The 12293-nt window shown below is 45.2% G+C and overlaps 2 protein-coding genes across 2 annotated transcripts in view; one reads left to right on the forward strand and one right to left on the reverse strand.

Annotated features, from left to right (window-relative positions):
• The window catches only part of T265_00532 (hypothetical protein), a gene marked incomplete at both ends in the record, with an annotated part of 21903 nt that extends 17860 nt beyond the window's left edge, over positions 1–4043 (forward strand). The window contains one exon of the mRNA XM_009164336.1: positions 3579–4043. Within this exon, the coding sequence (XP_009162600.1) occupies positions 3579–3627 (49 nt within the window). The remainder of the gene's footprint in view (positions 1–3578) is intronic.
• A 4363-nt stretch (positions 4044–8406) lies between these two features.
• The window catches only part of T265_00533 (hypothetical protein), a gene marked incomplete at both ends in the record, with an annotated part of 19735 nt that continues 15848 nt past the window's right edge, over positions 8407–12293 (reverse strand). Inside the window, 3 exons of the mRNA XM_009164337.1 lie at positions 8407–8801; positions 9965–10189; positions 10828–12048. Coding sequence (XP_009162601.1) covers positions 8547–8801; positions 9965–10189; positions 10828–12048 — 1701 coding nt within the window. The remainder of the gene's footprint in view (positions 8802–9964; positions 10190–10827; positions 12049–12293) is intronic.

Below are 12293 nucleotides of genomic sequence, written 5' to 3' on the forward strand. Positions count from 1 at the left end.
GGAGCAGCGGGACGTTCGGGACCTGGTCAAATGCTTTCGAGAAGTCGAAAAATATGGCATCCAATATGAGTCTTCCGTCCTTAGCTTGGGTTAGGCTGTTCATAACTACGAGCATGTTCGTCACGTAAGAACGGTTTGGAAGATGTGCCTGCAAGGATTGTTAATAGTAGGGTGAAGGGAGCAGGGAAAAGATTCATCATCATCATCATCGACAGCATGACATCAGTGTTCAACACCGATGCTTCGCTGCCGCACAACCATGACTTATTTGAAAGCCTTATTGTAAATAAAAGAGTAAAGGTGGACGGGGGAGGGACTTAGTGCCAGCTTAACACCATCACTCCGAGGTGCCTACATCTCCAAAGTCATTCAGGCAACCTGGATAAAAACTGACAACAAGAACGCCACTGACATCGGTTGGCAGCCCTATCTTGCAGCGTCTCCAACCGGGTGCAGCCGGGATAACGGGTCTCCATCCCTGGAAGGCAAGTAGCACCCAAGCGTTTCGTGATCTCTCTCATACTCCTCTGCCAAGTCAAGGGTTGGTTACCTCTCTGCTTCCGCCACTATGAATTGGGCATGAAAAACAGCACCCTTTTCGGCAAACGATAGTTCAGCATACGCAACACATGCCCCGACCAACGGATCTTCTGGTACTGGACACATTCTTCAATTGAATTACCCGTTGCACAACCGAAAATGTGCTTTCTAATTGCCTCATTGCGGATTCGCCGACATCAACCCACACGAGCTGTGGTTTGAGACAACGATTGTCGAGCACCTAAAGACGTCTCAGTTCCACTCCTCGAATAGGCCAAGTCTCACAGCCATGCAACAAAACAGCTCGCACCGTAACTCGATAAACACGTCCCTTGAGATTCAGGGATAAACCACGCCATAGGTGTCTCAAATTAGCAAGCGCGACCAGAGCCTTGCAGATTCGTGCATTCACCTCATCTGTCACACCACAATCAGAACTAGTGCAACGTCCAAGATACGTAAAACGCTCCACAATTTCCAGTGATCCTGCCTAGATTGTAAGTAGCGTGTTCAGTGATCGCATGTTCACAAGCATGACTTTACACGTTGTGGGTGCGAAGTGCATACCAAAGGACGGGATGACTCTGGTCAGTTCATCCAAAAACAACTGCACCTTCTCCTCTTCGAGCATGAGAACGATGTCGTATAGCATCCAATATGAGTCTTCCGTCCTTAGCTTGGGTTAGGCTGTTCATAACTACGAGCATGTTCGTCACGTAAGAACGGTTTGGAAGATGTGCCTGCAAGGATTGTTAATAGTAGGGTGAAGGGAGCAGGGAAAAGATTCATCATCATCATCATCGACAGCATGACATCAGTGTTCAACACCGATGCTTCGCTGCCGCACAACCATGACTTATTTGAAAGCCTTATTGTAAATAAAAGAGTAAAGGTGGACGGGGGAGGGACTTAGTGCCAGCTTAACACCATCACTCCGAGGTGCCTACATCTCCAAAGTCATTCAGGCAACCTGGATAGAAACTGACAACAGGAACGCCACTGACATCGGTTGGCAGCCCTATCTTGCAGCGTCTCCAACCGGGTGCAGCCGGGATAACGCGGTCTCCATCCTGGAAGGCAAGTAGCACCCAAGCGTTTCGTGATCTCTCTCATACTCCTCTGCCAAGTCAAGGGTTGGTTACCTCTCTGCTTCCGCCACTATGAATTGGGCATGAAAAACAGCACCCTTTTCGGCAAACGATAGTTCAGCATACGCAACACATGCCCCGACCAACGGATCTTCTGGTACTGGACACATTCTTCAATTGAATTACCCGTTGCACAACCGAAAATGTGCTTTCTAATTGCCTCATTGCGGATTCGCCGACATCAACCCACACGAGCTGTGGTTTGAGACAACGATTGTCGAGCACCTAAAGACGTCTCAGTTCCACTCCTCGAATAGGCCAAGTCTCACAGCCATGCAACAAAACAGCTCGCACCGTAACTCGATAAACACGTCCCTTGAGATTCAGGGATAAACCACGCCATAGGTGTCTCAAATTAGCAAGCGCGACCAGAGCCTTGCAGATTCGTGCATTCACCTCATCTGTCACACCACAATCAGAACTAGTGCAACGTCCAAGATACGTAAAACGCTCCACAATTTCCAGTGATCCTGCCTAGATTGTAAGTAGCGTGTTCAGTGATCGCATGTTCACAAGCATGACTTTACACGTTGTGGGTGCGAAGTGCATACCAAAGGACGGGATGACTCTGGTCAGTTCATCCAAAAACAACTGCACCTTCTCCTCTTCGAGCATGAGAACGATGTCGTATACGTACTCCAGATCGACAAGTTTTTCTTCACAGGCTATTTGAACACCAGGGTTCTCGAGACCCTCCAGCGTTCAGCCCACAAACCGAGCGCTACTCTGCAGAAACTGATCCTACAACTGAAGACAACAATAATAGAACCAAGGGAAACAAGGTGATGCGTCTAATCAGCTGCGGCAGATGCAACAAGTCTTATGCTAGACAATCTGGTGGTGAATGACTATCTACTCCAATAATAGGGCATATTGTGACCCTTAGAATACATAATCAGTGGTCTCCATACGTGAGGACGAAGAAAGCCGGAAATCTGGTGTATACCTTGTAAAAGACAGAATACAGAGGTCGATTTCCGGAGGCATGGCGCTCCTCAACAGATTCAGTCAACCGGCACGTCGAACTGAACTCAGTCTACGAATCACCTGTGAATTTACTGAAATACTCCAATAATGGTGATCATGGTGTTAAACAGACCAAGAGAAAAAAAACCTATGTTAGTCATGTCAGCAGAGTCCACAACGTGGAACCTAGAGGAACACCGACCAGTGGACTGAAACAGGGGAGACCGAGCTGAAGGTTCACGTGGGCATCGGCCAATCAGGGCGAAGACGCAGCCAAGTCACGAATTATGATCGGAGATCTGGCTTGGGTAGTAACATCCATAATAAAGCACACTCCAGCACCACTCCACGCCTCGCTATACAGCAACGCACTGATGATGGTAATTAGGCCATTTGCAACTAGATTACCTGCCTATGCAAACAAAGATCATATACCTGGGCGACCAGTTTTCTCAGTAGTATGTTATCCATTTTGGAGGGTGGAGTCGTCAAAGGCACTTAAGTTCTTACGTTCTTTTTTGGATTTCGTCCATCAATGCGATAGAAAGATTCATAGTCGTTCTAGCTCGGCTGCGACTTCGTCTGGTCAAGAAGATTCCAACATGGTCTTGGGGATAGTTTCGTAAATACAGTTGCATTGACCTTGCTTCCATTACGAGCCATCTCGAGCCCGCTGTGGGTAGGACACCAATCCAAGAACGGTCGTAAAATATTCGCGACCACAACACTTATGCAGCCTGACGTATTATGGGCTTGGAATGGCAATCTTTCTACAAATAATTCGGCGTTTTTCACAGTAAACTTGGGAAAATCCACTGCTCAAACCATTTCATTTATTACTAGCCTATTTCTCTTCAACATCCGCGATAAATTGAGTATACTCTTCTTTCCTTTGACCCACCGTTCTCTCGCCTTCCCTTCAGCATGCGTGTGTTATTCAATCAATACATGGCCCGAGTCACACCGTTTTTAAGCTTCGAACGCCTGGAGCGGGAGTTCTCCACGGACACATTGTCGGGCACCCCAACGTTAGCCGATCTGAACGTGAAGCCGACCAAACTGGAGGACCGCATTCATCATATCGTGTTTCTTTTTCGACGTTATAACTACTATTGGGACGCTGTGGGCGAAATCCCCGAACCACCCAATCCACCTATACAACTGGATTGAACTGTGCGGACAATCTGATAGTCTTCTTTGCTCCTACGATGGTCCCCTTCTTTTCTTTGCCACCTTTACTCATCAATACTGCATTGTTACAGCGAGAAAAAATTAGAACCGTGTTATAGAAGTACCCCTTTCTCTAGTTTCAATTTGGAGTTGCCAATTTTTTCCCTGTAAATCAGGTCAGTCCATTTCGAATGTCTCAAACATACCGTGCAAGTGTTGGGTGTCCTTGTTGATTATCATCAACAATGTGTATCTGAAAAGCCCTTTTACGAGTGGTCACAGTAATCGACTGCTGGCATAGAAAGCAGTTGCGGTGTCACCATGTATTACATGATCTCTCGTATATGGTTTGAAGTAAAGTTAAATATGTGAGACCGCAGCATCAGTGAGTGTCCAGGGTCATCGGCGCGTGGTTAAAGACGTATGTGTGTACAAGCACGCACTCGCAAAAAGTCAGTCTTACAGGTCTCCCTCCTAAGAAAAACTGTCATTCTCTTAATGACGCTCGTTTATTCGGGTTGGGAGATAAAACTCTATCGTGGAGCGCCAACTAACTGCAATTCCACAGGAACCGTACGCAAGAGATTAGCTGTATGTTCTTCGAATGGGGTTGAAAACAGCAGACAACTTTGTGTTTCTTTTATGAACTAAGCCATTCGAGGAACTAATCAACCTGGGTTGGCCAAAGTAATTTTGTTTCGGCAGCCGATTCAACTTCGAGACTCCTAAAATAGACTAGTGTTGATCCATCAGGTGCAGATTATGTATGGGAAACTGCGCGTACGTCAGTCGATACAAAGAGCAAAGAACGGCCACCAATAGAGAGACAAAAAAGCAGACCCACCTTCTCAGATTAATACTCTGCAAAACCTTCTAGGTATCTGTTCGAAAATATGGTTTTCAAGTCAAATGTAGGGAGTCTTGCTTGGGCGCTATTTTGAAAGACATACCACACTAATATCACCGAGAATTTCTATTATGGCCGTTTTGACTTGGCAAGGTACAGAAACTTCCCTATGGTCATGTGCACTATCGTGCGAGGTCATCAAACATCCGTCCGCGGTAGCATTTCCGTGTGTCCGGCCACCAAGCTGGACACATTTTCCTTGACTGTTGGTCACAATGGACCACTTGGGCGTTAGGAATATCTCTGTGTGTTCAGCTGTTAATCAAGCTAAAGACGATTGAAACAGTGCCTGGCCATGTAAGTTCACACAGGATTTGTTCAGAAGCCAGAGTTCGGATGGGCTTACAGTGCGGCCGGAATCATCATCAGAGACAACGACATCGGTGTCGACACTTATGCTTCACCGCCGTACAGCTGCAACTATTTAAAGCCATAGAGCGGAAAACGAGATGAAGAGTGAGTGAGAATTGGGGCCTAATACTGGCCTCTGTCAAGCATTCTGAGGTCCTTACATCTCCAAGCGCCCAACCAGTTAGTCAGGAAAGAAACTGAATGCACGAAAGCCGCTGACGTCAATCAGCATCTATTCCTTGCTGCTTCACATCGTCTGTCCACAGAGGCCACGTCTGCCACCCATACAACAACAACGCTTACTGTATACTGGTATACGCGACCCTTAAGACCCAGTAGTATGCCTTTTCTGACGCCGCAAGTGACGCAAATTAGCAAATGTGATTTGAGTTTGTGTGCTTTTGCACTGACTTCATCAGAGCTAATACAACTACCGAGGTATATAAGATTCTTCACAACCTCCAGTGATCCTCCTTGAATCGTAATGGATATGTTCAGGGATCGCACGTTCTGAAGCATGACTTTGCACTGAAGGTACAAGGCACATGCCAAAAGCTGATGTGATAGTAGTCAATCTATTCAACACGGCTTTTGCTTCACTTTGGTCTTCAGAGATGAGGGTGATGTCATCTTCGTACTCCAGATCGACAAGGCTGCCACCAGTGACATTCTGAACACCGGGGTTTTGAAGACCGTCCAGTGTTCGCTTCATTATTTCATCGACGGCGAAGTTGAACAAAAACGGAGAGAATGAATATCCGCATTGTATGGACGCTTTTGGAGAACTCACCAAATACACGCCCAGATGTATCTGAATATAGGGATCGGATTATGCTCACAAACTTCTGGGGCATGCCCCGTTCAACAAGTGTAGTTAAGAGCACTGACCGATCGACAGAATCAAAGGCATCCTTGAAGTCAAGAAACAAGGATTTTTGGCGTTGCTCTAACACCTGACAGGGTGTAAAAATGTGGTCAGCGCAGTCTGTACTCTGATGATGCTTGGTGCTCATGAGTCAAAACTTCGCGTGCCACCGTAAGACGACGAAGAATCAGTGACCGCAGAAGGCTTGTCACATCAGGAGTCAAACTAACACCTCTGTGGTTACTACATTCACTGCGTGTATTCTTTGAAAATTGGCACTATTTTCTATTTACCGCAGTTGTCTGGGGCAGTCTCTTTCACAGATAGACCCAAATATGCTAGACAGGCCGAGAAATTCATTGCTATCCTTGAGCAGAGTAGGTGGAAGGTCGTCAGGGCTAGCAGCACGATGACGCCTGAGTAGAGATATACCACTGGACACTTCTGAGGTTGAAGATGGCTTCGTACCCAAAGTTCACCTTTTTGTTGAAGGCCAGGATTCCGGATAGGAGGTCTCAGGTGGCCAACTGAAGTACGGCGTCCAGCGGTCCGAACGTTCTCGTCTACTGGATATCCGGCAGTCATTTTGGTCCCTGAAAATGTCGCTGGCAAATGGCTTCCGAGGACCGGTCGAGCGAATCAAATAAAACAGCTTGCTTACACTTCCAAAGTTTTTTGCTTCTTCTATATCTTCGGCCTTGCGGGACCATCGAGCTTCTTGGTTTGCACGATACTCAGTTCTACCCAGCGTCGGGTGGAGTTCTGGTTGCGACCAGGCAAAGACACGGTCCTATCAGAGATCCAATGCTTGGATGAGGCTGGCTCGGTTGTACTGCAAACAGAAGTTCCGGCTCTCAGTAGCGTTTTAGATATTTTTTAGTGACCGTTTATATCCCAGATCGGAATCATAAAAAGCTAAGTTCACATCTTCATCAGTTAAGTCAACGATAGGAGAGAACCCTCCCTTACATTCAGGAAGGCATTGCACAAGTTCAGGTGAGGGAGCTCCAGATCTAAAGTCAAACACTGTTGATCTTCGTGCTTACCAATCTTGTGATGTTCTGTTTTCGTCGACTAGTAACTACCTGTCTGCTATTCCTGGTTGATGCACAGTCGGGAGCACGACGCGTTTCACCCGGTTTCGGGCTGATCAATCATATTCTACCTGGAAGAGAGGGAGATTCGTTTTGAAAATGATTTCTTTCACTTCCTGCCTGTAGCACCATTCTCATTTGTATTTCTGCTGCACTCATGTCCGTGTTCACACGATACACATGTCTGAGACTCGAACATGTTTCCAAACCCCAACACAGGTAATCTTTTAGAAACGCCGAAAACGTTTTAATCATTGCATTCGGAGAATAATGGCAATGGGATAAGTGACAAAAACGAACAGCCGGTCTTATCTTGACCGACTGCTTGTCGAGCTTGTAGGGCAACAGACCTTGTTTTGATTATCTCTCACTGACCCCTGAGTTGTAGGTCGGGTCGCTATCCCACCTAACATGGCTACTGGTTGTCCCGATAAAGTGCCAACTTGCGCGATTTTACGCGAACAACTTTATCCACAACTGACCCTATTGTGCGTTCCTTTGACAATTGAGCTGCAATTTTTATCGCTTCGGAAAAAAGGTTAATTATCTCTCGAAGGTTGTCAATAGCAGACTGCGAATGGTCGACACGATTTTGTTCCGATCGTTTGGTTACTCATGAACTTGAGACAGTGATATCAAACATTATACTGAGGCCTGTTGAACCATGAGTCGGATAGCACTGCATTATCCGAAAAACATGGTACAATACTCCCAGTTACCTCAGTCGAAATTTGGTTATTTCGTCCGCCTCATCTGGCCTCTTGGGTAAATCCAGTTATGAATACTAGATCGACAATTTTCGACGTTGATGCTTGTTCCTTACCCTGAACTGGCAATGTCAATCATCCCTCGTTTGTTTCCTTTTGTGCTGGAACCCCGTTTTTCTGATTTTTAAAGGAGAACATTCTGCCATGCCGCGCCCGGAGCCAAGTAAGACAAATTAGTTTATTCTTCGAGGTTACGTTCGCAAAACACCAGTAACCCAAGTTATAACTCAACACTTTAGGCTGAAAAGGACTTGTCGACAGTCCACTGTCAATTTCGTTCTGTTTAGCCCCAAAGTAGCCCATGTTATCCCCATTTACTACTAATGCGCAGCTTTCTAATCCTTTGAAATACTTTGCTCCGTTCTCAGAGTGTTGAGGGGGATCCACTTTTCGCAACTAGTTGCGAACCACCGAGTTACATCACCATTCGCGTCTCTATCGCTGAAAGCTGCATTTGTTCTCACTGGATTGTTCATATGTCAACTTTGCAATTGTCTAGGTAGTCGGATGATTTATTTTCTACCGTTGGTTGTTCCTCCCGTTTGGTTTGGTGCTTGTTCCTGCCGAGGGTCATTAAAACTCTCAAAGATGTTTTGGTAAAATCTCATTTCAAGCATACAGTACATCTAGTATAAAATCACTGTCATGTATCGTACAAGGCTTCTACTGAGAGCAGATTCATGAGTTTTTTTCAACTAACCGCATTGCCGTTGTTTTAGTGAAAACAAAACGCTGTCTTCAAACTTTGGCCTGCGTAATTCGAAGTCCATCTTCACTCAAAGTTGACGGCTCACTCATGTTTTTCTGTGCCTTCTTCCAATTGTCATTTTTCGTCGGTTTGGTGCTACTACTCATATTATCACCCTCCATCTGTTTCTTTTTCTGCTGGAAATACCTCTTTTTCAGGTCCTGCATTTCCAAATTGAGAATTTCCAATTCCCCTTTATACTGGACAATTTGATTCTCGTACAGGGTCATTTCGGCAGCCATTGCCTGCAAACGAAATGACAGATTGATGGTCAACAGAGTCCGGGCAATAAAAAGGCATAAAATGCTAGCAACTAAGTGGTTGTCTTTACGGTTAAATCGCATGGATGATGGAAACTTGTGACGTGGGATATGTGGTAGTTCCTTATGAACCCCACAAGTTGAGGATTTAGTGACAAGAAGAAACGGTACAAGAGACCTTCACATTTGTTCGGGCCTTCTTCGGGGGAGACATCCTTTCTAGGCGATGATTGGCAGGGTGTGCTATTTTAAACGCTGCGGAGGTGTGTCTTCCTCAAAGAAGTCTCTCATGGGGTAGAATTACTGCAGGCGCAAATCTCCCTTCGGCCAACATCCTTTTGTTAGCCCCTAGAGCGCAATGTTCCACCTCATTCTCATTGCATAAACGTTATGCAGCACCTAACAGCACATTAGGCCAGTAAATACCCCCCGATTGGTCGCCGAGTCTGACCCTATCCCATAACCACATTGCAAGATTTGTAGGTGAGAGACACTTCGGCAGATGCTAGTGGCTCTGTTGACTGTTTGCAGCTCTTCTGGTAATCCGTTTTCCCATATGAAGTTACAATCTGTGAACAGTAGGCTTCATGTGCACCGCGAGGAAGTACTAGAAGTCACTTAGAGGGGAATGCGGCCATGGCATATTTGGATTTGGAAACTTCACTTTTATTGTATACAATTTATTGAATGATTTTGGCAAGTGCGGAAGCTGTGCGGTTGAAGGCTTGTCTTTGTGGTGTGAAAACTGGCAACGGAAGCCTCAGCGATCGCTTAAGATCGCCGTCCTTACAGGATGAGACTCAACGATCATGCTTAATGGTCGGGCTAAAGATTGGGGAAGCCGTTCCAACGAAGGTGCACAGGATATCTTCCTGTATTAGTCAGGGAGTCTTAGTTCGCAACCACAGCCAATAAAAAGAAAAAGGATGCTTTTACTAGATTTTTGTGTCCTATTAGTCGGTTATCTAAATGAAAATTGCTCTAACTTGGTAGCAATAATGAACTCCAGGCCACTAGCCTCCTGCGATCCTGATCTGGTCATAGGGGATCTCTTACAACCAATGGGAATCTCACTAGGTTTGGATCAGACGAGCTGAAAAGTCCAGTAAATTGGAGAAGACCATTTTCTTGCTTTACTTTTCACTTACCTTGATTTGTTTAGTCTTATCCTTGATTACAGTCTGGTAGATATTTAATTGCTCGGCAACCTCTGGTCCAGGCTGCCGCGCCAAAATGTGCTTCAGCTCCACATACAACTTCTCTTTCTCTTGTATGAGCAGCTCCTTCTCCACGACTTCTTCCGTTTTACTAATCAGTCTTTTTTGTAAGGTTTGAATCTTTAGGATCATCTCGTAGGTTGATGGATCACTTCCCTGTAGTAGTGGACAATGTTGAAAGACGAGAGTCAGGATTCTGGAAGTCCGTAATGTGGGGACAACAAACAATGGTAACCAACCGAACAAACATTGGAATACCTCAGGTAGATAGTTGAATTCTCTCCATCCATCGAAATAGTATATCTGTAGCACACAGTGTATGTTGTACTGAGTAGTATCTATAATGTATCTGTTGGTAAGACAAAAAATCTGGCTGACATAAAGCGTGACATCAAGCCTTCTGTTTTGAAAAACAGAGGCATCCAAGACCTGAAACACCACTCGTAACTGTTCGCCTTTATAGGATATGAAAAACAAGTGTTTTACATTTTTTTCAACGTAAAGTTGCCAAATCTCACTGCAAGTGTATGCGCTCAAACTGGTCCCCGTCATTGGTACCACAATGCCAATTTTGCGCACCGCTGTTTCCCTACCATAGATCCACAATTTTTATAGGTTATCATGAAAAAAGAATAGGAGAATGCTGGTTGTCTACAATCTTTGTGAGGTGTCTACACCTCAAGACAATCTGGACAGATACAGACATCAAGAATACCAATCAACCGCGAAGAACGTCGGTTGATGAGTGTGAACTAAAATACTTTAGTGTTCGCACTCAAAGACGAAAAACGCACCTCCAGTTTTCGCCAACGGTGCACGTTTACCGGGTTTTCCAGTTCCTCCTCCAACGCCTTAGCTCTCGTTCGCTGACGGACCAACTCGCGCTGGACGCGGTGCACTTCTGCCTTCAAGTCTTCTATCTTTGTAGCAGTCGACTGCAGCAATGCCTTTTCTCGTCTCAGTTTGCGCACTTCTTCCTTCAGTAGATTCAGTTCCCGCAACCTCTGGTTGTACTCTCTCTCGCCTTTGTCTAGCAATGATTGTTGAATGCGAATCTTTTCGTACAGCAGAGCAAGTTCATCGTTCCTCCTTACGAGCTGGCTTCCGAGGACATCACGTTCGCTGATCACCTGTTCGTGTTCTTTACGTTCTTTCAGTCTTTCGTGTTCAGCCTCAGCAACGATCTTCAACAGTTTACTTTGTTCGGCTTCTTGCGCTTCAATGTAGGCACGATTCTCAGCTGATTGTACCTTCATTTTTTGTAATTCTTTCGTCAGTTGTTCCTTTTCTCGATCTACTCGCTGACGTTCAAGATTCTCTTTCACCAGTGTTGCTTCTTTTGTAGCAATGTCGTCCTTGAGTTGATCAACCTGATGAGAAAGGATTTTCAGTTTACGCTTCATCTCTGCAATGTCCTCTTGTGCTTCAATCAGATTTTTGCTATACAAATTTCTATCACTTCGGACAGCCTCGTACAAGTTTTGTTGCTGCTTCAGCTTTGTTTCAGCCTCAGCGATACGTTTCTTGTTTTCAAAAATTTGCATCTCACGATATTTCAATTCGTCCATGTTCTGTAACACTTTCTGTGTCAACTCTGCCGCCTCAGTAATGTATCGATCACGCTCATTTTCCAAACGATAGATAATTTTTCGTTGTTTCTGTGCCTCATCGCGGTAGTTGATGATTTCTTGTTCCATGTTCTGTTTGGAAAGTTCGTGTAACTTGAGCAAATTGGTCTGCTTGTTGGTCATTGCCACAGCTTTCACCAGATTTTTGTTCAGCTGCTCACGTTCCTTGGCCAGTTCGTCACATGCTCGTCTGTCAGCCTCCTGTGCTTTGCGCATCATCTCTAGTTCGTTTTCATAAGCCTGAACCCCAGTGCGCAGCCTATCTCGCGTGCTTTCTAGATTCGCCTTTTCCTCTTCACACTGGCGAAGCTTTTTCTGAGCTGCTTCCCGTTGTCTTGTTGTCTTACCGCATTCCGCCTTCAGATTGTTCACTTCTTCTTCACGTTGCTAATCAGAGAAATTCGTGGAAACGTAAAATATCATTGTTGACTTTAGATAGTACTGAAGTATGTTTTGGATTCAATTCGGATCTGTGAATTGAGTGAAGAAATATCCTTATGGCTGTATGAGATGGGTTTCTGCCAAAGGATTTCTCTTCAGTCAGTCTTTTATGTAAATTTCTAAATTAGCCTGGTGGGAGACCCTATAACGAGTTTCGTTTAGTTAGGTTAGGGAAGTATATATATATATAT

This window comes from Opisthorchis viverrini, assembly GCF_000715545.1.
Source record: "Opisthorchis viverrini unplaced genomic scaffold opera_v5_5, whole genome shotgun sequence".
NCBI lineage: Eukaryota > Metazoa > Platyhelminthes > Trematoda > Opisthorchiida > Opisthorchiidae > Opisthorchis > Opisthorchis viverrini.